This window comes from Oryctolagus cuniculus, chromosome 15, assembly GCF_964237555.1.
Source record: "Oryctolagus cuniculus chromosome 15, mOryCun1.1, whole genome shotgun sequence".
Taxonomy (NCBI): domain Eukaryota; kingdom Metazoa; phylum Chordata; class Mammalia; order Lagomorpha; family Leporidae; genus Oryctolagus; species Oryctolagus cuniculus.
Window position 1 is genome coordinate 29,676,557 of NC_091446.1, and position 25,181 is coordinate 29,701,737.

The 25,181-nt window shown below is 47.0% G+C and overlaps 1 protein-coding gene and 1 pseudogene across 1 annotated transcript; both read left to right on the forward strand.

The window, feature by feature from the left end:
• Positions 1-340: 340 nt before the first annotated feature.
• LOC100346306 (stearoyl-CoA desaturase) lies at positions 341-11,969 on the forward strand. The gene is made up of 5 exons (XM_002718650.5): positions 341-636; positions 3,958-4,088; positions 5,513-5,718; positions 7,108-7,340; positions 11,621-11,969. The coding sequence occupies exons 1-5, from the start codon at positions 474-476 to the stop codon at positions 11,818-11,820; spliced, it is 933 nt and encodes a 310-aa protein (XP_002718696.2). The 5' UTR covers positions 341-473; the 3' UTR covers positions 11,821-11,969.
• A 3,450-nt stretch (positions 11,970-15,419) lies between these two features.
• LOC100356908 (SS18-like protein 2 pseudogene) lies at positions 15,420-15,715 on the forward strand (annotated as a pseudogene).
• Positions 15,716-25,181: the final 9,466 nt, after the last annotated feature.

The window sequence follows — 25,181 nt, forward strand, 5'->3', positions numbered from 1 at the left end:
TGTACTGGCATCAGCTGCTTGCAGATATGGGTTCAACTCTGGGGGCTTGAATCCCCAACCTTTGATTCTTAAACTTTAAATCAAGAAAGACGCAGTCCTGCAGGTAACTGTGTACCTGCGACTTTTCCTCAGTGTGTCCTTGGGGTGCGAGTGCTTCACCCCTCCTTCCTTCCTCCTTCACCTCCAGGTTTCACCCCGATTCCTCTGTACAGTTCCTGGGAACTTCTGCCTCCTGCACGCGCACAGCACCCACTTTCCCCTCCCCCCTCTCCCCTGCCGCATTAGAGTGAAGTGGCCTCTGCTGCTTCCACTGTCTCCTGCTCTGACCCTCTTCCTCTTCCCCTCCTGGCTAGGTCTCTGGCTCCTACACCCCCACCACCACCGTCACCACACCCCACTCCAGGCTCCTGCAGAGTGGAGAGGGCAAGTTGGAGAAGACGCCCCTACCGGCGGAAGAAGACATCCGCCCTGAAATGAAAGATGACATCTACGACCCCAGCTACCAGGACGAGGAGGGCCCCAGGCCCAAGCTGGAGTTCGTCTGGAGGAACATCATCCTCATGGCTCTGCTGCACGTGGGAGCCCTGTACGGGATCACCCTGGTTCCCACCTGCAAGTTCCGCACCTGGCTCTGGGGTAAGCAGCGTCCCTGCCCTCCTGAGCCTGCGTCCAGGCTTCTCACTGCTCTCAAGTGAGGCAGGATCCCTGGGTTTTCCCAACCAGTTCTCCGCAGTTGGCTGAGAGCCTGACTGGGCTGGGAATGGAATCCAGGAGGGCCGATGGGATGCAGTGGGTCAGTTCTGGGGGTCCTTTAACTTGGGTTTTCAGGAGGGAGCCCTGAGACCATGTGCCACGTGACTGAAGAGTGGACCTGTGCCAGAGTCAGCTGTCCCTGAGAGCTTCTCTGAGTCATTTGCTTGATTCCTGTGCCAGCCCTGCCAGCCACAAGACAATCAGGACCCCGACCTGGGAGGCCCGGGAGCCTGGTGGAGACCAGGGTCCTCATGGTGTATGAGGAGCTCACTCAGGAGAGGGAGCAGGGGGAAGCTGCTCAGGAAGAGTTCAGTGTAAAGGAGGCAAGGCGAGGTTGTTACCCAGGGAACTATTTCAGTCTTCTCTCCTGGCCAGACCAGGCTGTTATGCAATAGAAAAGGATGAAGAAGGTTTTTGTATAAGACAAAGTACACAGATGTGTTGCACTATTGCTCCATGCCAGGTTCTAGTGTACTGTGTATCATTCAACAAAATGCCGAGACTGAAAAGAGACCTATTTCATGTCCTGTTTCCCATCAGGCCCACCTCAGCACCTCTGTCTTGATGCTGTAAATGCCCAGCACCTTCTTCCATCAGTTCTCCTCAGTCCCTCCCCTTTCCTTCTCGACAGGGACAGCCTGGTTAGGCCTGGAAAGAAAGCTCTGGTGGCTCTGTCCTTGACGTTGCCATAGCGAGGGAGGGTACTGTCAGTTTGTCCATGACCTCCTGTTACTTTAGCTTTTTCAGAAATGCACAGCAGGGCCCTGTGCGCTGGATCTACACACTTGCTTTGCAGGCAGTTGCCCATCTAGCTCCTAGAAGCCAGGGTAGAGAAAGGGAGTAGAGAGCTCTCTATCCCTGGGGACTCGGTTGCTACACTGAGCAGGAGTTGAGTAGGAATTCACCTCCAGAAGACAACTTGCAGTTGTCCAGTATGGCTTCAGGTGGGGGTGAGTTCTGTCAGCTCATCATAGAGGGTAGCTCCACAGAAGGGCGGATAGACAGGGAACTCTCAGGTCCCCTAAAGGTGGTGAAGAGTGGGGCCCTCAAGGGCTGTCTTGGGAAGTCCTTCCAGTTCCAGTGAAATGCACCTGAGATCTCTTTCTCAGGACTGCCGTTTCTCCAGGTACTAACTGGGACAACAACACTTTTTTCCAACTAGGAAGGTCATGTTCCTGGGGTTGTCCGGTGTCACTGCAGCCAGTTCTTATGACTGAAGTATTTCGAGAGGCTTCCATCTCCTTCATTGTGGAACCTCTTAGAAGTGTCCTTAGGGTAGGACTGAGGAAATCTCTCTGGTAACCCTGAGGGCCACAAGGGAAAAATCCTGCTGCTCCTTTTCTTAGGGCTAATGTTGTAGGATGTGGTTCAATCATCAAATTGTACAATAATCTCTGCCCTGAGGAAGAGAATAAATCAATCTCAAACTGACTCTTGACAGACTTAGAGGAGTGGATAGAAAATGCACCAGAGTGCCTGGGGTCTTTTTCCAATTCCTCTGTTAATCCAGGCTCTTGTATGCTTTTGGAGTCTACCTTCCATCTGTGAAAGAAACAATACTACTCTTCCTTGTTTCTGCCCAATGCCACTTTGCTCCTCTGAGTCAGTGTTACTTTTCCAGGTGCAAATGTGGTCAGGGTTTGTCTCTCGGATACAGATAGCAATCAGTCACCACATGGCTTGAAGTTGACAAGTCTGGGGGTTGGGGGCTGAGGGGGGATTTGCCTAGCTTCCAGCTCTGAGGGAATGCAGTGAGAACTGTCACAGATTTCTGCTTCTGGCTCTCCTGGAGGTCCGGTCGGAGGAAGAGGACAGGGTGTGGGAAGCAGGGCAGGGGAAGGCAGAGGACAGGGTGCAGGAAGCAGGACGGGGGAAGGCAGAGGTTTCTCTAGGTAACTCCTCTCCATAGCTCTGGAGGAATACAGCACACTCAGAAGAGCTGCACTGACAGCTGTGGCACTTTGCTCTCCCCTGTGTCACACGTGCAGGTTCAGCACACTCAGCTGCAGTGCGTAGCACCTACTGGAAAACAACAATAGTTTTAACTCCTTGGCATGTCCCCTACAATTCACAGCTTCTTCAGCTTTTCAGAGCTTGATGTGTTCTGGCTAATATGTTAATACTATTGCTTATGGTCTAAGCTCCATGGGAACAGTGTGTGGTCTGAATACCTTATACATTAGCTGAAGGCCAATGTCAAGGGAACCTGGGGTAATGTGGTAATGAGTGGTGAGAGCCTTATTCTCTCTCTTTCCTGTCTCCTTGTTCTCTGGGATTCTTTACCTTGTCTCCAGAGGTAGAGAAGCTGGAGGGTGATGGTTCTTTTCCTTTTTTGTAAGATTTTTTATTTATTTGAGAGGCAAAGTTACAGAGAGAGGGAGAGACACAGAGAAAGGTCTTCCACCCACTGGTTCACTCCCCTAAAAGCTGCAGCTATCAGAGCTACCCAAATGGCTGCAATGGCCAGAGCTGGGCCGATCTGAAGCCAGTAACCAGGAGCTTCTTTCAGATCTCCCACACGGGTACTGAGGCCCAAGCACTTGGGCCATCTTCCACTGCTTTCCCAGGCCATAAGCAGAGAGCTAGATTCGAAGAGAAGACCTGAGACATGAACAAGTGCCCATATGGGATGCTAGCAGCACAGGCCTTGGAGGGCTTAGCCTACTATGCCACAGCACCAGCGCCGTGATGGTACTTTTCAACTGGTAGGTTTTCAGAGACTAAGTACTCCTCGAATTCAGGAAAACACATCATGACCCAAAGCCTGACGTGAACACAGTCTGGCATAAGGAGCGTGTCCTGGGGCCGGCACTGGTTAATGCCCTGGCCTGAAGGGTTAGCATCCCCTATGGGTGCCAGTTCTAGTCCTGGCTGCTCTACTTCTGATCCAGCTCTCTGCTGTGGCCCGGGAGTGCAGTAGAAGATGGCCCAAGTCCTTGGGCCCCTGCACCAGCATGGGAGACCTGGAAGAAGCTCCTGGCTCCTGGCTTCGGATCGGCACAGCTCCAGCCATTGGGGCCGATTGGGGAATGAACCAGCAGATGGAAGACCTCTCTCTCTCTCTCTGCCTCTCCTCTCTCTGTGTAACTCTGACTCAAATAAATAAAATCTTTTTAAAAAAATAAATAAGGAGTGTGTCCCAGACATGCTTTCCCACAGGGAGCTCAGAGGGTTTTGGTGACGCCCACTCTGTTCTCCTCGCAGTGTATTTCTACAGATTGGTCAGCGGCCTGGGCATCACAGCAGGAGCACATCGCCTGTGGAGCCACCGGTCTTACAAAGCTCGGCTGCCCCTGCGCTTCTTCCTCATCATTGCCAACACCATGGCCTTCCAGGTAAGAAGCTGGCGCTGCTCAGCCCTTGCTTCTCCACCCTCTCGATGGCCTGGGAGCAGAATGGAGGGGTGGGCACCTGGAGAGGAGCTGCACCGACAGCCCTGGCACTTTGCTCTCCCCTGTGTCACACGTGCAGGCTCAGTCCTGAAGTCCACAACGCATGCAGACTGCTCTGAGTTGCTGGGATGGGAAACGGGAGAAGGGAGACGGCTGGGTTGGTTTTGGTCTTCAGGTTCCTATGTGATCACGCAATCTGCTGGTTTTGGTCCTTTATCAATAAGGAACTAAGGAGCATTAGCCAGTGGCCTGCTCTGGTGTCCCGGACAAACACCATACAACAAACTTACTTTTTAACGTTAGGACTCCACCATCATGAGCTTGAAGCCATGTTTAATAAGCTCATGAACAAAGTAAACAAGTAAAGCCAACAGTTTTATAGCACTGACAATGTACCTAGCACTATGGTGAGCACCTGACATAGAAAAACTTGCTAAATCCTTAGAACAATCCTGGGAGGTAGGTATACAATTAACCCCATTTACAAACAAGGAAACTGAGTCACTGAAGAGTTAGACAAAAAAAAAAGTCATAATTCTATCTTGGCTTGCCAGGTTTGCTAAGTAAAATATTGAGGTTTCTTGTGTAAAAATGTTTTAAGGCAGTGACAAAATGAAAGTCCCCTAACTGTTAAGCCATAGAAATGAGCATATGATGTGCTATAGGGCCCAGCTTGGAGCAAGAAGAAAATGGAAACCAAATTAGTCTCCTTAGTTCAAGCAATATCTCAGGTGTTTTCCACACCAGCGTAACTGTCCCTGTCCCAGAACTGGAAGGATCCTGATGTTGTCCTTGATGGGTAAGGGGAAGGAAGAGAGAGATTGGTACCTTCTTTAAGGGATGTGGGAAGAGTCCCAGAGAAGCCCAGAGGTTCTTGGGCAATGTGGTCACAACCATGATTTACATGCCAGCCTTGGCACTGGGCTGTGTGAGCTGTCTCTTGCCACCAGAATGGAGCCCCTGCAGTTCTATCCCCTGACCAGGACCCTAGCACTACAAGGCGGCCTGCCTTGTATCCTCCAGGCCCCGGGATCAGGTGGTCCCTGAGGACCTCTTCCAACCTTCCCTGCTTGCGGAAGTGCAGTGTTCATTCCTAGTGAAACCATCTGGGCTCTGCGTGCTTCACCTCGATTCTACCCACCAGGTCACCTGCAGGGGGCACAGGCACAGCCACGTGGTCCCGGGAGCGTGAGTGGCCCTTCCCCTTCAGCCTCAGTGGCAGGGGTGGGGCAGAGGGGAGGCGGTGCCAGGACTCCTCAGGGGCCCAGACTCCTGGGTGTTGTGAGTTGCGCCTGGAAGACACCTCTGCCGACAGTTCTCCTGAGAGGACGTCCGCTCAGGCTGCATCCCTTTCTCTGTCCCTCCAGAACGATGTGTTTGAATGGGCCCGAGACCACCGTGCCCACCACAAGTTCTCAGAAACCGACGCGGATCCTCACAATTCCCGCCGTGGCTTTTTCTTCTCGCACGTGGGCTGGCTGCTTGTGCGCAAACACCCTGCGGTCAAGCAGAAGGGCGCTCTGCTGGACTTGTCAGACCTCAAAGCCGAGAAACTGGTGATGTTCCAGAGGCGGTGAGTGAGGGGCAATGGAGCTGGGGATGTGCTCCCGGCCCCTGGAGCGTGGGGACCCCAGTTTTTCTCCAAGGACTTGCAAGTTCAAAATCACCATTTTTAAACCCCAAACGTTAACATCCCACAGGCCCACCACCATAAACTATGGTACTGGCTCTTCCTCTCTGAGCTACCTTAATTAAACCAACTGAGTACAAGAATTCATTGACGTGGACACATTAATGACCCAAAAATGCATGTAGCTGAGTCCTCACCTTCAAGGAGTTTGTAGTCTAGGAGGGCTGGAGCGGTAAGCCGAGGTCCAAATAGCCATGGGCGCAAGGCAGAACAGTTTCTGAACCACCAGCGGCACAGAAGACAGAGAGGTGGCTTGGCGAGAGCTCCAAGGGTTTATGAAGGAAGCAGGATGAGAATGCACTGGGGGACAGGGATGTTCACTAGCGTGTGTGCACAGGGACAGTGCACACAGAAAGAGGACAATGAGCTGCAGCACCCAGGTGTCCCAGCCACGGGTGCTCCTGCTTGGAGGACAGGGGGTGACAGAACCCACACTGCAGACAGACTGTGTCCCTCTTACTGGGTCCTAAAGGCAGACCTGGGCTGTGACTCAGGGCGCAACAGGAAAGCACTGACAGGTCTGAGCACAGAGCGGCAGCGTGAGGTCTGCTTCAGAAGGGCCACTCTCAGGACAGGGGCCAGAAACCAAGGACCAGAGAGGAGAGGCAGGGACAGCAGTTAGGGGGTCAGGGGATCCACGCTGGGGAAGCAGAGGCAGGACTGGGTAGGGCGTGATGCAGCGAGGATGTGACTGCTGAAGGAGGCAGGGAATCACTCTGCCGAGTGGCAGTGGCTGGGTCCCCAGGGAGAAGGAAGAGTAGGACAGGCATCCAGACAGACACACAGGTGATCAGGGCCACTCAGTGCCTCTCTGGGGGCAAAGAAGAGCAGAGAATTAGAGGGCGGTCACAGGAGATGGAGGCACGACACCAAACAGGGACGTGTGCCAAAGAGCTCGATGGGCAAGAGCAAAGAGCCCAAAGGCAGATGGGCATGGGCCCAGGCTGGGGATCTCTGATCCAGAATTGGAGTTTGGACCTCAGCTGTGAAGCTACCACCAGGGCCTTGTGTGCAGAGGAAAGAGGCTGTGGACTGGAGCCAGGAGGCAGGCATTCCAATCTGTGCCGTGCTGGTTCCCAGTGACCTCAGAGAAGTCCTGTACCCTCCTCATCTCCCCATCTACAGAGTGAGGGCCTATCATGGCATGTCCAACAGATGCCCACCCCTGTCTCACAGCAAGGGAGAAGAGGTGGCCCAGCCCAGGGAGCATGGACAGCAGGGGCAGGTCTGGATCCCCTGTGCCCCGGCTCAGCCTGTGATCTCTCCACGCAGGTACTACAAACCCGCCGTCCTGCTGATGTGCTTCATCCTGCCCACACTCGTGCCCTGGTATTTCTGGGGTGAAACTTTTCGAAACAGCTTGTATGTGGCCACCTTCCTGCGTTATGCTGTAGTGCTCAATGCCACCTGGTTGGTGAACAGTGCTGCCCACTTGTATGGATATCGCCCATATGACAAGAACATTGACCCCCGAGAGAATGTACTGGCTTCTCTTGCAGCCCTGGGTAAGTGAGCAGATCACAGCAAGATCCCATCTAGTGATCTACCTCTGGAACTGTTAGGTTCTAAGTTAGATATAACAGATCAATCTGCTTTTGTGAGTACTTTTTAGCTTAGTTTTTCTACTACAAAGCCAGAGGGGGACCAGGGTTGTAATGCAGTGACCTCAGCACCCCATATTGGAGGGCTGGTTTTAGTCCCAGCCACTCTGCTTCTGATCTTGTTCCCTGTTAATGCACCTAGAAATTCAGTTCTTGGGTCCCTGCCACCCATGTGAGTGATGAGGATGCAGTTCTTACCTCCTGGTTTTAATTTGGGCCCAACCTGGCTGGTGCAGCCATTTGGAGTTGGGGCAAGGGAGGTAGGGGCAAACCAACAAATGGAGAATCTCTCACCATCTCAGCCTCTCTATATTATTCTCTCTTTCAAAAAATAAGTAAATAAATAAGTCAATGTTTGAAAACTTAGGGAATAGTACTAGAAGTGCTATATAAAAATGGAAGCGTAACAAAAAATATCCCTCTAGCTTTGTTTCTAAAACAATATCCAAGTGCTAAGCATCATGAGCCCCTTAGAGTTTTCATTTTTCACATTACCTCTGGATGAGGCTACAGTCTTGCAGGGTCACAAGATACACGAATAGAATATTAGAATAATGTGGGTGGCCTGTTAGCCTAGTGTTTTATGTTTAAACATGCTGTGTGAAATATAGAATAATTATAGTTTAGCTCAAAAAATGTCAACTATGCCACAAAGTATTTGTCATCTCCCCACTGTACTCAAATGTGCCATGCTTCCAAGTTCCATGCTTGTTGCTTGCTGATTCCAACAAGAAGGGCATCAGAGCAACACTTGGTATTTCTTTCCTACCACCTCATACCTTGTCCCCTCTTGTCCTTTATTTTTTCTCTCTTCTACTCCTATTGTGTGGTAGGAACTCCCCTTCTCCCAGCATAGCTTAGGTTTCCAACCCTGGCCATATCTACCAGTTTTATTATAAGCATTCTTCCCATCGCTTTTCACTTTCAGGCACCTTTCACCATTGAGTATATTACTTTGATCTATGTTTGAAATAAATCACCTAGACCATAATCTAAGACATTGATAAATACAGAATTTTCTAGACTAAGATGTGTCCTGAATTGCAAATGAAGATTCCTCCATTCCTGCAGGGTTGTGATGCTCAAAGTGACTGTCAACCATCCTACCCTGTCTCAGTTATCACTCACTTCTCCATATCTGCTGCTCTCCTCCCCATCTCTCCTCACCCTTCGTTCTTCTCTAGCCCTGTTTCTTGTCATTACAACCTTTTTTCTTCTTAAATCACCTCCACCACATGTTCATCTCTTTGCCAAAGCTGACTTCCTTGAGCCTTCCCCTAGCTGTTTCTTACTGTCTTGTTGCAACGGCTTGTTTTCACTCCACACACTAACCCCTCACCTCTTTATTCTTTCCCTTCTCCATGTATCTGTCTGATTTCACTTTAAATCTGGGATCTATAGACTTGGCAAGTACTCACACAGAGTCTTGTTGCAAAACCATATGAGGACATTTAGAATCCCCTGTCAGCTCCCTAGCTTGGCATTATCTCACTGCTGCAGTTTGCATATGAGTTGAGTTTGTCCCTCAAAGGTTGCAGGAAACTTCCTCAGTGTACAGTGGGAGGAGGCAGACCTAGTACAAAGTTCTTGGGTCACTGGGGTTGCTGCCTTTGGAAGCGGTCAGGTATTTCTTCTGGGACCCTGGTTAGTCTTCATGAGAGGCCCACCCAGTCTCTCCAGGCACCTGCTATACAATTTGACATCTCCCTCCCACACCTGCTCCTGCTACTGCAATGCAATCCACCATGATATCCTCACCAGAGCTGAGCCAGTGCTGGCAACTTGCCATTTCATTGCCCTAACTTTAAGCAACATAAACCACTTTTCTTTATAAAGTAATCTAGCATCATGTCTTTCATTACAGTCATGAGAAATTGACCTCCTACTCAGTTCCCACCATGTATAATCAGATGTCATGGAGGAAGAACACACCTTGAGATGTCGTGGATGGGGTCACCTACTTTGTAGGATGCCATCCCTGGCTTCTGATGGGTGTTCTAAGTACTTTATTTGGACACCTATATCTACAAAGAGCCCAACAACCTCTTTGTTAGAATTCTTTTCTTTTTTTCTTCCCAGAAACTTCTTACTTAAGGAATACAAACTTCATACATTTCCTAAGTACAACTTTAGGAACATGGTGATTCTTCCCACTGTACCTGCCCTCCCACCCACACTCCCACCCCTCTTCCTCCTCGCTGTCCTATTCCCATTCTTATTTTGTACTAAGATCTATTTTCAATTAACTTTATACACATGATTAACTCTATGTTAAGAGTTCAACAAATAGTATGAAAAAGAAAACTGTTCCTCAACAGTTGAGACAAGGGCTGTTCAAAGTCATTGCTGTCAAAGTATCAATTTCACGTCTATAGATTGCCTTTTAGGTGCTCTGTTAGTTCTTGCAAGTCAGGGAGAACATATGGTATTTGTCCTTTTGGACTGGCTTCTTAAAAAAAAAAAGATTTATTTATTTATTTGAAAATCAGAGTTACACACAGAGAAAGAAGGAGAGGCAGAGAGAGAGAGAGAGAGAGGTCTTCCATCTGCTGGTTCACTCCATAACTGGCCACAATGGCCAGAGCTGTGCTGATTCGAAGCCAGGAGCCAGGAGCCTCTTCCAGGTCTCCCATGCGGGTGCAGGGGCCCAAGGTCGTTGGCCATTTTCTACTGCTCTCCCAGGCCATAGCAGAGAGTTGGATCAGAAGTGAAGCAGCCAGGACTTGAACCAGTGCCTGTATGGGATGCCAGCACTGCAGGCAGCGGCTTTACCCACTACACCACAGCACCAGACCCTGGACTGGCTTATTTCACTATATATGATGTTTTCCAGTTTCATCCATTTTGTTACAAATGACCAATTTTTTTTAACCATTGTGTAGTATTCCATGGTGTACATATCCCATAAATTCTTTATCCAGTCTTCAGCTGATGAGCATTTGGGTAGATTCCATATCTTAGCCATTGTGAACTGAGCTAAAATAAATATAGGGGTACAGATAAATCTTTCATATGCTGATTTCATTTCCCTAGGGAAAAATTCCCAGGGGTGGGATGGTTGGGTCATATGGTAGATCTATATTCAGATTTCTGAAGTATCTTCATACTGTCTTCCATAGTGCCTTTACCAGTTTACATTCCTACCAACAGTGGATTAGGGTGCCTTTTTACCCACATCCTTGCTACCATTGTTGTTTGTTGATTTCTATATGAAGCCATACTAAAGGGGGTAAGGTGAAACCTCATTGTGCTTTTGATTTACATTTCCCTGATCCTGAGCATTTTTCATATATCTGTTGGGCATTGGATTTTTGTTAGCATTCTTTATGCTGGCCTGACAAGGGTTACTATTTTATAGCTGGATGGGACTCAGAAAGAAGAGTCCTGCCAAGAAATGGCCAACTCTCTCTACACAGAGGTTCCAAAGCTTTACTACTAGATAAATGTTCTCAATCCGGAATCTCTTATTTCCCTCTATCCATTCAAGTGAAATACTATTGCCAAAAGTTTTCAGACTTTCAGAGATTAGAGGGAGTATCTCAGCAATTTTATCTTCCCTCATCAAGGAGTTTGTTATATCTTCTTTCCAAAGAGAATGTCTATCTTATCAGCACCACCCCCAGCCCAGTCAAAGCTCGAAGAATGAGAAGGCAGAGCAGCCCACTCTGCGCTAGCAGAGGCTGAGGAAACCGCAGCCCTGGGCTGGCCTCCTGTCCTCTATGTTTGGCCACTGCCTCCCGTTCCATTGGAAGCTCCCACCCTTATGGTGGTGCCGCTGCTGTGGGGAAGGCGGGTCCTCTGCTCACTTGTAACAGCAGAGCCCAAGTTCCTCATTCTGGACTCTCCCCTCTGCACCCCAGCACATGTACACACACAGCCTTTCAGGCCTTGGGTCAATGCTTCCTGAAGCTCTGGAGGTTGCCAACCGACACTGCATTCTCAGCAGTAGTCCCTGCTCCACAGTCAACTCACACATGCTCTGAGAAACCAAGTAGGGGTGACAACGGCCTCATCTATCATTTCTTAAGGTGCTTTGGGGGGGATCCACTTGCTATAGAGTAAGAGACCAGATCCATCCCTGTGTCCATTCTACAGCAGCATATTTCTGCTGGGTTCCAGGAACACTGCTAGGAAGACAGGAATCCACCCAAGCTCCATGACATTTCTCCTTGCTTTTGTTGCAGGTGAGGGCTTCCACAACTACCACCACTCCTTTCCCCACGACTACTCAGCCAGTGAGTATCGCTGGCACATCAACTTCACCACATTCTTCATCGACTGCATGGCTGCCCTGGGCCTGGCTTATGACCGGAAGAAAATATCCAAGGCTGCCATCTTGGCCAGGATTAAAAGGACTGGAGACGGAAGCTACAAGAGTGGCTGAGTTTTGGGTTCCTCAACTTCTTTGCCAAAAGCTAGCCAGGCAGAGGTTCACTGTTCTGCTTATTAGTTACTGAATAATGCTCCCAGGATGCTAAAGATGATGACTGTAACCCATTCTAGTACAATAGTCTTTCAAAAATGTAAAAGTGCTATAAGCCAACAACCTCAGGCTTCTGATTCTAAGCTGATAATCTTATTTTGTCTGTTGTCATCTTCCTCTTCTAGTCTTGTTGTCCTTTTCTTTCTTTGGTCTCATCTCCTTCCTTTCTCTTAGACCTCACTGCCCTCTAGGAAACAGCTGCTCAGTCATCAGTTGGTATCCACCTTCAAAGCCCTAGACAACATTTCTGGAATCTAAAAATTATGGTCTTATTCCAGATAACTCTGTCTTTGTGTTGCCCCACTGTCTGGAGCTTGAAGGTAAGTGACTCAAGCTAGAGACAGAACAAAATTTCTAGATAGTCCCCAATTAATTATGCTTAGCCTAGGCATTGCTAGATGGAATGAAAAAAAAAATAACTTTATTAGGCACACAACTTGTATAAAAGGTGAACTGTCAGTGGAGAGGTTAGCTGCCATGGTATGACTGGTAGGTAAGTGAGGGTGGGATCAAGGTGGGAGGTGAGTAGAGGAGAAAGTCTTGCTCTGATAAGACACACAGCTTTCTTCTTCCACACAGCACATTATCTTTCTCTCATGACTATGAGTACGAGTGGCCTGGAGCCCGGCATTGGTAGCACAAACGAGCAAATCTCAGTGCCTCAGCAGACTCTGGGCAGAGGTTAAAGAAGCATTTAGGGGCTGGCGCCATGGCTCACTTGGTTAATCCTCTGCCTGAGGTGCCGGCATCCCATATGGGCACTGGGTTCTAGTCCCGGTTGCTCCTCTTCCAGTCCAGTTCTCTGCTGTGGCCTGGGAAGGCAGTGGAGGATGGCCCAAGTGCTTGGGCCCCTGCATCCACATGGAGGACCAGGAGGAAGCACCTGGCTCCTGGCTTCAGATGGGCACAGCGCGGGCTGTAGCGGCCATTTGGGGGGTGAACCAACAGAAGGAAGACCTCTCTGTCTGTAACTCTACCTGTCAAATAAATAAATAAAGCAGCAGCATTTAGTGTGTAGTAAAACTGCTCATGGCTAGGGAAGGGATTCTTATCTTTAATAACAAGGAGATTTCTTATTTCATGGAACAAGAAGTCTTGAGGTTTGGTGTGTCTAGAATTGGTGACTATCACACTTCATAGAGTTCTGAGGATTCCCTGAGCTGCTCATCAAAATTATTTTTGGTTTCTGCTCTGCTACCTTTGGGATATTGGTTGCTCCCCTCATAGTAATAAGGTGGCTGTGGCATTTGCAAACATCTCAAATTGGAAGGCTATTGGGAGCTGGAATGTGGTTAAACAAAATATGTAGACACCTATGCTTTCCTATCAAAGAGGAGGAACACTGAGAGGAGGAATTAGCTGGTGGTCTATACTGTTCTCTCACCCTCTCCCTTCTCCTACTGCTAAGCAGGAGACGGTGAAGGCAGATCTCTAGGTGGCTCCTAGAAGACAACTTTTTTTTTCTCTTTAAAAAGATAATTTTAATATTCTTCCTGACAAAATCAGTTATGTGTACTAAATCAGAACTAAATCTTAATATTGAGTTTCATCAAACCCTTTGCTAATTCATACACTAAAAAGAAATAAAATTTAAAAGAATAAAGATGGGGCCAGTGCTGTGGCATAGTGGGTTAAGTTGCTGTCTACACCACCAGCATCCCACATGGGCACCTGTTTGAGTCCTGGCTATTTCACTTCTGATCCAGTTCCCTGCTAATGTGCCTGGGAAAACAGTGGAAGATGGGCCAAGTGTTTGGGCCCTTGCACGCACATGGGAGACCTGGAAAAAGCTCCTGGTTTCTGGCTTCAGCCTGGCATAACCCCAGCTGTTGCAGCCATTTGGAGAGTTAACCAACAGATGGAAGACATCTCTCTCTTTCTCTTTCTCTCTCTCTACATTTCAAATTAAAAAAATCTTAGAAAAAATAAAAGAATGAAGATTCTTTAACAGATAATCCATTTTGATATTATTATTTCTTAGTGCCCTACTAAGTTGTTTTGAAACTCTAGATAGTTTAATATTCTCATGAAATTAGTGTTTAAATAAACTTGACTTTCACTCAAATTGTTTTGTTCTTATTTATAATGATTTTTACAATTTTTAGGTTAAATTCAAAGGTTTATACTCACAAATGAGGCTAATTTGTCTCTAATACATAAATAATTCATTTTCTTATCTTTACTCTAGATAAAGCCACAAATGGAAATATTAATTTAACAAAATGAAGTTTCCTTTTTTGGTTCTTGATGTTTGAGGTTTATCAAGGTTCTATACAATAGGGCACTAAATTTTGGGACTAGCTGAAAATGATCTAAGATTTCCTCTAGTAAACATTATTTAAGTCACAAAAACAAAAGAAAAAATAATGAGTTGATTCTAGAACAACACCTCTAGTGACAAATGAATAGGTCTTAGTTTTAAAGAAAGCATTTAGCTACATAAAACTTGGAGGGGAAAATGGCCATATTTGAAAACAGCTACAAGGATCAGCACAGAACACAGGATTGTAATTAACAGAGTCATAAAACATAGTAAAGAGGCATGAACTGTCAGTCCTGCTGGAACATGCAGAGTCACATTCTCATATCCTGATTTGTACTTCATATTGTGCCATTGGCAGATATCCTCATTCTCCACAGCACAAAGAGCTGCCACTTCTGACTGAGCCCAGCATTTCAAAATTGGAAACTCTTGGTCACAATCCATCAGCAAATCTGGGTTACTGACCACAATAAAGGTTTCTCCATCTTTACTATGTGTCGCTCCCCCTCTTCATGGAGGAACGACACAGGACCCTGCGCTGTTCTTCTGTCTGCTTGGCCCTCCCCGGGTTTGCTGCTGGTTCTTCCCGGGTTGGCTACTATCCCTTCCACCTCCGTGGAAGGGCAGTTCCCCCTGGCCACTTTCCCCACTTCCGCAGGGGAGCGGCACACCACCGGCCGGCTCTCTTGGGGGCTGCACAGGTGTTCCCTTAGATGTTCCCCTTAGATGTTCCTGGTGAATGCCGTCTCTCTCCTCCTTTATAGTCCTCCTCTGCCAATCCCAACTCGGCTGCCCACACGCCGAGTACGCTGCTCTCCTCCAATCAGTAGCAAGTCCTACAGTTTATTGGTTGAACTGGAGGCAGCTGGGTAGAAGCTGTTTTTCTCCTCTCCCAGCGCCATATTGTGGGGGAGCAGATGCATAGAATAAGTCTTAATTCCAGTAACTTAGTCTAAGTCCGGGTTGCTCCCCACAACTATGTGGCCAATGATAGCAGTGGTACACAGGCAAAAAAGCTGGGAAACAGTCAACATATTATGAATCTTGTCTGGCACATAAATGAGAACTTCAGGATGCCTTCGACAGATAGTTAGGAGCATCTATATTAAAATTTTATGAAAGCATCACTACCTCTGTTATGCTTCTCTCTCGTAATGAAGCCAATTCATATGAATCTACAAAAAGTCCTGTTGGGATTTCCTGTTTAATTAAAGAGTCTGGGCCCAGGCTCCCCAGGATGTCTGTGGCCTTTGTACCTGACTGGCTGAGGGGCAGTGTGGAAGTCAATTGAGAGACCATCCATCAGCTCCTGGAAGAGAATGACCAGCTCATCTGCTGTATCATGGAGTATCAGAATAAGGGCCAGGTAAATGAGTGTGTCCAGTACCAGCATGTGTCACATAGAAATCTCATTTATCTAGCTACCATTGCAGATGCCAGCCCAGCCAGTACTTCAAAAGCAGAATAATGTTCCAGTTGGCTGTTGCGAAGAGAACTTGAACATAATCCACTTCCTACAAAATGGAGACAGGATCTTTACCAACTCAACTGCCCAAAATGTGAAGGAAACCTCTGTGGCTCTTTTAAAAATATGAAGAAGGTTACTAATGTAACAGTGTCCTCAGTGTAAATAGTTATTTTAATAATTAAGCAGATCTCTCAATAGACTGGCTCAGACATCCTTTCCTGAAATGAAAGCATGTTTAGGGGCTGGTGCTTGGCACAGCGGGTTAACGCTCTGGCCTGAAGTGCCGGCATCCCATATGGGCGCCGGTTCTAGTCCCGGCTGTTCCTCTTCCAATCCAGCTCTCTGCTATGGCCTGGGAAAGCAGTAGAAGATGGCCCAGGTCCTTGGGCCCCTACACCGATGTGGGAGATCTGGAAGAAGCTCCTGGTTCCTAGCTTCAGATCGGTGCAGCTCTGGCTGTTTGCAGTCATCTGGGGAGTTAACCAATGGATGGAAGACCTCTCTCTGTGTCTCTACTTCTCTCTGTAATTCTGTCTTTCAAATAAATAAAATAAATCTTTAAAAAAAAAAAAAAAAAAAAAGCTGGCGCCATGGCTCACTTGGCTAATCCTCCGCCTGCAGCGCCGGCACCCTGGAATCTAGTCCCGGTTGCTCCTCTTTCAGTCCAGCTCTCTGCTGTGGCCCGGGAGGGCAGCGGAGGATGGCCCAAGTGCTTGGGTCCCTGCACCCGCATGGGAGACCAAGAGGAAGCACCTGGCTCCTGGCTTTGGATTGGCGCAGCGCCGGCCGTAGTGGCCATTTGGGGGGTGAACCAACGGAAGGAAGACCTTTCTCTCTGTCTCTCTCTCACTGTCTATAACTCTCTCTCTGTCTCTCTCTCTCACTGTCCAACTCTGCCTGGCAAAAAATTAAAAAAAAAGAAATGAGAGCGTGTTTGGATAACAAACACAGTGAACATCTTCAAGGCTACATTTTTGTTCCAGCCTAAGAAATTTCAATTGAGTGTTGGGTGATCAGCCCCAACCAATCACAGCCTGTTGCCAGGCAGTTTCCAAAGCCATCCAATCACAGCCTGTTGCCAGGCGGTTTCAAATCCATCCAATCACAGCCACTGGCAAGCGAGTGTCAGTTACTCAGGAATGGCTTTGAAACCCACCTGGCAACGGAGCCTGCCTGGCAACAGGCTGTGATTGGATGGCTTTGGAAATTGCCTGGCAACAGGCTGTGATTGGATGGATCTGAAACTGCCTGGAAGCAGGCTGTGATTGGATGGCTTTTTAAACTGCCTGGCAACAGGCTGTGATTGGTTGGGGCATAGACCGCCCCTTGACCAGATTGGCTGGTCTTGGCCATATAAGATGTTGTACCAACTGAAATAAACGAGTCTGCGGGCTGCTCGCCTCAAGCCTGCTTTCACCTGACTCCCCGGGGTCTGTGACTCCGCGCCTCTTGCCCCCATCACACTGCTCCTCTCAGAAAGGAATCCACTGCAACATTGTTGAGAAATCAATGGCAACAACTTAACAAAAAGTATAATGTGCCTTACTTTTCCTTTTGTTAAAATGGGCATAATAATGCTGACTCACATTAAAAGGGCAATTTCTGAGGCATGACTGATTTTTTAGTAAAGCATCTGGTATCCTTCAGCAGGGGAATTCACAAGTCCTAGGTATTCCCACAGTAGCTGTAATCCAAAATCCAAATGCTATAAGAGATTGAATGTATCCATGGATAAGTGATGGATAATTAAAGAAGACATGAGAACGCATCCTCAGTGCCATGAGAACAGTGCAGGACACATTTTCTTTGCTTGGTGGATTTCCCCTTCTTTATGTGGGACAGGAGTTATCTGTGACCTAAGTATAATTTTGCAATAACTTCTATTCCTGGCAACTCTGAGGCTAGTTGTACTGATCTGGCACTGTGCTGGTTCACAATAAAAGGGAAATGAATACAATTGCACCATGTCTGTGAGTTTTGTGGCTGTGATTCAGGCTCCTGGGACCTGCCTCTATGGCCTATCTTCCTGCCTATGTGCTGTGCCTTTAAAAGTAAAAAAGAAGTGGAACCTAAGGGTTGACTCATACCTAGGAACCTGCCCTGCCCTGCTGTTTTGAGGGGTAACTTTAGGTTAAAATCTTGAGCAGCAGGAAACCAGAGTCTGCTGCCATTAGATCAAACTTAACACCTGCTGGCACCTCAGCCTGGGACAGCCAGGTTTTCATGTGTCACATGGTCCCATGGACCCAAGTCAGAGAACCTATGGGAAGAAGGGCACAGGAGAAGCACTGCCTAGGAAAGCCAGTCTTTTTTGTCTCTTAAGACAGATAGATTTTCTGGGCCAGTACTATGGTACAGTGGGTTAAAGCCCTGGCCTGCAGTGCCAGCATCCCATATGGGCGCCGGTTCAAATCCAGGCTGCTCCACTTTCGATCCAGCACTTTGCTATGGCCTGGGAAAGCAGTAAAAGATAGCCCCTGTACCCACATAGGAGATCCAGAAGAAGCTCCTAGCTCCTGGCTAGGATCAGCTCAGCTCTGGCCATTACAGCTATCTGGGGAGTGAACCAGCAGATGGAAGACCTTTCTCTGGCTCTACCTCTCTCTGTCCCTCTGTCTTTTGAATAAATAAAATAAACCTTTTAAAAAAGGATAGATTTTCATTTACTGATTGATTGATATATTTATTTGAAAGGCAGAGTGACACAGAGAGATCTTCCATCTGGTGGTTAACTTCCCAAATGCTTGCAAGAGCCAGGGCTGGGTCAGGCCAGAACCGGAATCAGAGAAACCATTCAGATCTCCCACATGTGTGGCAGGGACCTAAGTATTTGGACCATTATCTCCTGCCTTCCCAAATGAGAACTTCCATGCTTCAAATAATATATATATATACACACCATCAAGAAAGTGAAAAAGGAATCCATCCATAATGGGAGAAAATGTTCCAAATAACATATCTGTAAAGGACTAACACCAAAACATAAAAGGAATGTTTGCAATTCAACCAACTTAAAAATAGATGAAATATTTGAATAGACATTTCTCCCAAGAAGACAAATATCCAATAAACACATGAAGAGATAACATTATTAACAACAGTATTAACTATCAAGGAAATACCAAAATGAGATGCCACTTTATACCCACTGCAATGGCTATTATTTTTGTAAATAGCTAATAATAAGTGTTCGTAAGGATATGGAAGAATTAGAATCCTCATATATTCTTGGTAGGACACTAAATGTTACAGTTTTAAAGGACATTTGCAATTCCTCAAAAAGTTAAAAACATAGAGGTACCATGTGACTTTAGCAATTCTACTTCTAGAACTAAAAATATATGTATGCACAACTTGTACACGAATGTTTATAGCCGCGTTATGTAACAGCCAAAAAGTAGCAACAAGCTCAGGGTCCATCAACAGGTGAATAAGCACCATGTGGTGTGTGTGTGTGGGTGTGTGTGTGTGTATAGAATTCTTCAGGAATAAAAAAGGATAAAATCCTGATACACTATAATATGGATGAACCTTGAAAATGTTACTCTAAGGCAAAGCAGTCAGACAGAAAAGACCATATATTGATTGTGTGATTAAATTTATATGGAATGTCTAGAATAAGCAAACCTAGAAAAAAAGGGCAGATTGGTAACTGGCAAAGGTTAGAGGGAGGGGAATGGAGTGTGACCACTAAGGCACATGGCTTTGCCGGGAGTGAGGAAAAGGCACTGAAGTTAATTCTAGTGAGGTTGTACCACACTGTAAATATACTAAAGGTAACTGAATCATACACCTTAAAAGAGTGATTCTATGGCACAGGGAATATACCTCAATTTAAAAATGGTAATGTTTTTACTATTAGTTGCAGCTGAGACTTAAACCTGAATATATTAAGGAGGTATTGATTAAAGGAAGCACTTCATTTTCTTAATTATACATTGTTGTAGTCTCTAGTCTCAGAAATCCAGGGGACCAAGATAAGCCACATGAGAAAAGGCAACTGCTATAAACTAAAGAGTCTAAAATGATAATCTGGCTCTACCACATCACAGAAAAACCCAAATAGTATGCTCTACATTAAAGTGGTTACAGCATTGCATAAACACAAATCACACTTCCTTTTGAGCAAGAAACCCATGTCCTGTGCCCACCAGACCTGTGGGTGCCATGGTAATAATAACAAGAGTTACTGCATCCAGGCACTGCGCCATGTGCGCAGTATCTCACTGGATCAGAGCAGGAGCTATTAGTGCCTCCTTTTACTGCTGAGGTACCTGAATTCCCTCAGTGAGAAAGCTGTGAGGAGTGAGCCATTCTGTGATCTGGCTCCAGAACTGTGGTCCTAGCACCTGGCTCTCCTGGGTGTGGAGAAGGTGACAAACTAGTTAAGCCACCTCATCTCTCATATGTCCAAGCATATGCCCAGTGACACTCGGTAATGCTCAGGGACAACTCCTGGTGGTGTGACCCCTCGAGTAGCAAGGGCAAAGAGCTTAACTCATGCATGAACTGCAGATGCCTCCTCTGCCAGGAAGAACCAACTCACTCCACCTGGTGACCCATCTTCATCCTCAGCCACACCTGACTGTTAAGCTGTCTTGTCAAACCACACCTACCTTGACATTTCCTAATTCCCAAATCATACCCCACCCTCCTGTCAGTCTTGCAGGCAGGAACCTTAATAGCATCATCCTATTTTAGAAATGATTCCCTGTGCCTCAACTGTTATAACTCAATGAAGAGCTAGAAAGATCTCATGTCTTGTTCAAATTCTGTCTGTGCGACTCTTTGTGAAGTGTCACTCAGAGTGGGAGCTCTATTCTGTGGCCTAGAGTTAACTCTGTATGCTACAGGCAAAACGCTGACCATTGTAAACAGACTCTGGGGCAAGCGCCACAGTCCCTAATCCCAGGCTCCAGAAAGCTGACATTCTATACTGGGGTTGCTGTAAGCACAAGCCTTTCCTCTTTGTAAACTCCAGTCGCTCCTCGCCCACCAGGTTCTGCCTCTCACCCCACACCCAGGCCACAGAGGGATCCCAGGGGCTCAGGATATGCTCTGTTGACTCACAGGACCTTCTCAGAGGGGCCATAGGGACCTCTCCCTTTAAACCATTTCCCAAAGGAACCAGTGAGCAGCCAGGGTGTGGTCAGATTTTAAAAAGTTTGTAAACCAAAAGAGGAAATGTTCAAACAAGGAAAAAGAACATGAATGACCATAGGGGTATTTTTATTCTTTGTTCATGGCTGTATTTTTATTCTTAGATAATTCTGGGCAGCATGATAGACTAGTCTGTTTCAGATTTTATACACACACACCCTGATATAAACACATTTATATTTTTTAATTGAACTGTAACTAATACAATATAAAAGCAACCATTTTAAAGCAAACAATTCTATGGCATTTGCTATATTGTGAAATCACCAACTCTAGCTCCAAAATGTTTTCATTACCCCAAAGACCCAAAGAAAACCCCATGGACATTCAACAGTGGCTCCACATCTTGTCCCCTTCCCTTCCCCTGGACATCAATATATGCTACTACTATGTCTTTCCCTATCCTGCATATTTCACTGAGACCCATAACACAATAAGTGACTTTTTTCCAGTTTCCTTAAGCATAAAGCTTTCAATGCGCAGGGATCAGTACTGCATGCCTTTCACTGCCTACTGCTACCCCCCTGTGTGCTGGTACCACTGGTGGTTTACAAGTTCATCCACTGACCATTTAAGTTCTCACCACCTTTTTGCTACTGTGAACAGTGCTGCTATGGACACCTGCCTGCAATTCACTCGGGTATCTACCTAGGCGTGGAGGGCTGGGACACAGGGTTATTCTGTGTTTAATGTCTCCACAGGGGCTGACCCCACTGGCACCACACCAGCAACGCACCAGGTCACCTCTGCTCCTTCATGTGGACACATCTGTCCCTTTCTCCTCCCTACCCCCAAGAACGCTGGTCCCCAGACTGCCCTTCTCCCTGGGGTAGAGGGTGGCCACATGGCACCTCTGCCAGAAAGGTTCTCTCAGGGCCAAAGCGTCCACTCTCGCCTTGTCCACCCTAGGGCCTGAGGAGCCTGAGAAGGCCAGGCCACAGGCCCCCTCCCTGTGGTCACTTGGGCACAGCCACGACAGCCACCCACGTGGCTATAACACCATGCCCCAGCCACCTCCAACACCTCTGTCCACACACAGATCTCACCAAACTCTCCCAAACACGCAAGGCCCAGTGCACAAAGCCAGCGGCTCTGCGTGGAAGCCATGGGCCAGCGGCAGCCAGGCGGGTGGGCACGCAGCACTCAGCTCCACTGAACATCCCCAAGCCACCGCCTGCCTGGCTCTCGCCCAGCCCCCTCTGCTGAGGGCGGGCCTGCCTGAGCCTGGCTGGCTGCCAGCAGGAGCCTGAGGACAGGCGCGCGCCCCGCCCCTCCCACCGGGGTTACTGTCGGTCACAGACCCAGGTCCTGCAAGCTACCGACACACAAGCCAGCCAACAGCGCCTGACCCGGCGGAGCCAATCAGCAGCCGCCAAGCTTGTCTGATTCCATCTGCTCCAACCAGGAGGCGCGATCGTTCCAGCCTCCCGCTCCTGTGAAGCACCAGGGCCTGGTGGCATTTTTCCTTTCAGGACGTCTGCCTCAGGCGCTACTCTCCCAGCCCAGCGTTACCTACCGCTCAGTGTGGGGGCCGCCTGCAGTCCACAAGCGAAGTTTCAGGCGCATCGGAATGGAGAAGGGGCTGCTTGCCAGCAGACAGCTGTGGTTTCTCTGTGGGAGGAAATGGAGAGAGCTTTAGCCTTTCTGACTGGCCGCCCCTGCCTGAAATGACCTCCTTAATGGGCCTTGTCCTACAGCTGCCCTTGAGGTAGGGTAGCCCTTGTTAGCCAGGACAGGCCCGTGGCAGAGCTGCTGCTGCTTATTTTAAATGTTTTAAGAACTGACTTGCAAAACTTGTAGATATTTATGAAATACCACGTGATGTTTTCATACACACACACACACACACACACACGGTTTTTTTTTTTTGGAAGGTTTTTATTTAATGAATACAAATTTTCATATGTACAGCTTTTAGAGATATAGTGTTTCTTCCCCCCATTCCCGCCCTCCCACCCACACTCCCATCCCACCTCCCACTCCCTCTCCCATTCCATTTTCCATTAAGATTCGTTTTTCATTGACTTTATATACAAAGACCAACTCTTTACTAAGGAGAGATTTCAACTATTTGCAGACACACAAAGTATAAAGTACAGTTTGAAGACTAGTTTTACCATTAATTCTCATAGTACAACTCATTAAGAACAGAGGTCCAGCATGGGGAGCAAGTGCACAGTGACTCCTGTTGTTGATTTAACAACTGACACTCTTATTTATGACATCAGTGATCACACACAGACATGTTAATTGCCAGGCAGGGTAAACACACTTATCTCCTCAAACACTTATATTTCATTATGTCAAAAACATTCAAAAGCCTTTAAAAAAAAAAAAAAAAAACACTTGGGCCAGCTCTGTGGCATAGCAGGTAAAGCTACCACTTGCAGTGCCTGCATCCCATATGGGCACTGGTTCAAGTCCCTGCTACTCCACTTCTGATGCAGCTCCTTGCTATGGTCTGGGCAAGCAGTGGAAAACGGCCCAAGTACTTGGGCCCCTGCATCGACGTGGGAAACCTGGAAGAAGCTCCTGGCTTCCTGATAGGCTCAGCTCCAGCTATTGCAGCCATTTGAGGAGTGAACTAGCCTCTGCCTTTGTAACTCCACCTTTCAAATAAATCTTAAAAAAACACAATCATTAAGTTTTTGTTTATTTGGAAAGCAGAGAATAGAGAAAGATCTGCTGGTTTACTCACCAAATACCTGCTATAGCCAGGGCTTGGGTACAGGGAAGCCAGGAGCCCAGAACTCAATCTAGGTCTCCCTGGTCCAACTACTTGAGCCATTATGTGTTGCCTTGGGTGCCCATAAGAGGAAGCTGGAATCAGACCCCAGGATTGGATCCCAGGCACTCAGATATGGGATGTGGACATCCCAAGTGACTTCTTAATCCCTATGCCAAACACCTGCCCCAAATTATCCTCACTTCTAATCATCCTACTAAGCAGAACACTAGAACTTCTTTAACCATAACTCAGTACCAATTAAGCAAATTTTCCCCATCCCTCCCTTCCCCTCACTCTCCTGAGCCTCTATTTATCACCATTATACTTGCTCAACTTCCGTGAGATCAACTTTCCTTCCTATAATCCACATCTTGGTGAGGCTGTGGGATAGTCTTTTCTGTGCGTGGCTTTTTTTTTTTTTTTCACTTAATCTAATAACCTTCATTTCCATTCAGGTACTTCCAAGTAACAAGACTTCATTATTTTTTGCAGCTGAACAGTATTCCGTTGTGTTTATGTATATATAACATTTAGGTTCTTTCCGTTTTTTGCTATTGTGAATAGTGCTGTAATAAACATGGGAGTGTAGGTGTCTCTTCAACAGAGTGATTTCATTTCCCTTGGATGTATATACAGGAGTGGGATTGCTGGATAATATGGGAGTCCTATTCTTAGTTTCTTGAGAACTCATAGTATTTTCCACAACAGTTAATTTACATTCTCAGCGACAGTTACAAGAGTTGCCATTTCTCTATAGCCTCATCAGCACATGGTATCTTTTGTCTTTTTGATAATAGCCAATACAATTGAAATGATACTTGTCTGTGGTTTTGAATTGTATTTCCTTGATTAGTGATGTTGAGTATTATTTTTTCATGTATCTGTTGGCCTTCTGTATATCTTCCTTTGAAAAATGTCAGGGGCCAGTGCTGTGGCGTAGTAGGTTAAGCCTCTGCCCACAATGCCGGCATACCATACAGATGCTGGTTCAAGTCCTGGTTGCTCCAGTTCTGATCCAGCTCTTTGCTAATGGCCCGGGAAAGCAGTGGAAGATGGCCCAAGTGCTAGGGCTCCTGCCATTCCATTCTCCTGGCTTGCGTCCAGCTCTGGCCCTTGCAACCAGCTGAGGAGTGAACCAGCGAATGGAAGGCCTCTCTCTTTCCCTCTCTCTACAACTTTGCTTCTCTAATAATCTTTTTTAAAAATGTCTTTACTGCATTAAATTGGGAGTATTTTTGTGATGGTGGGGTTTTGTTGTTGTGTTGTTTGAATTCCTCTTATATTCTGGTTATCAACTCCTTGTCAGATGTTCAGCTTGCAGATGTTTCCTCCCTTTCTGCAGGCTCTCTCTTCACTCTGTCAATGGATCCCTTTGCTGTGCAGAAGCTCTTTAGTTTGATGAAATCCCCTTTGTCTATTTTTGCTTTTGTTTCCTTTGCTTTTGGGTTCTTATCCAAAAAATCCTTGACCATTGCAATGTTCTGAAGCATTTCCCTTATGTTTTCTTCTAGTAGTTTCACAGTTTCAGGTCTTGCATTTAGGTCTTTAATCCATTTTGAATTGATTTTGTACAAGTGAAAGACAGATGTTACCCACTTGCTTGTTACATATGGCCTCAGTTATGTTAGAGTGTGTTCCTTCTT

What these genes read in the sequence shown, in the direction of transcription:
- LOC100346306 (XM_002718650.5), top strand. Translation starts at nt 474, where the DNA reads ATGAAAGATGACATCTACGACCCCAGCTACCAGGACGAGGAGGGCCCC. An exon ending in CCAACACCATGGCCTTCCAG is followed by an intron (nt 4,089 to 5,512) that starts GTAAGAAGCTGG and finishes CTGTCCCTCCAG; the next exon opens with AACGATGTGTTTGAATGGGC. An exon ending in GGCTTCTCTTGCAGCCCTGG is followed by an intron (nt 7,341 to 11,620) that starts GTAAGTGAGCAG and finishes CTTTTGTTGCAG; the next exon opens with GTGAGGGCTTCCACAACTAC.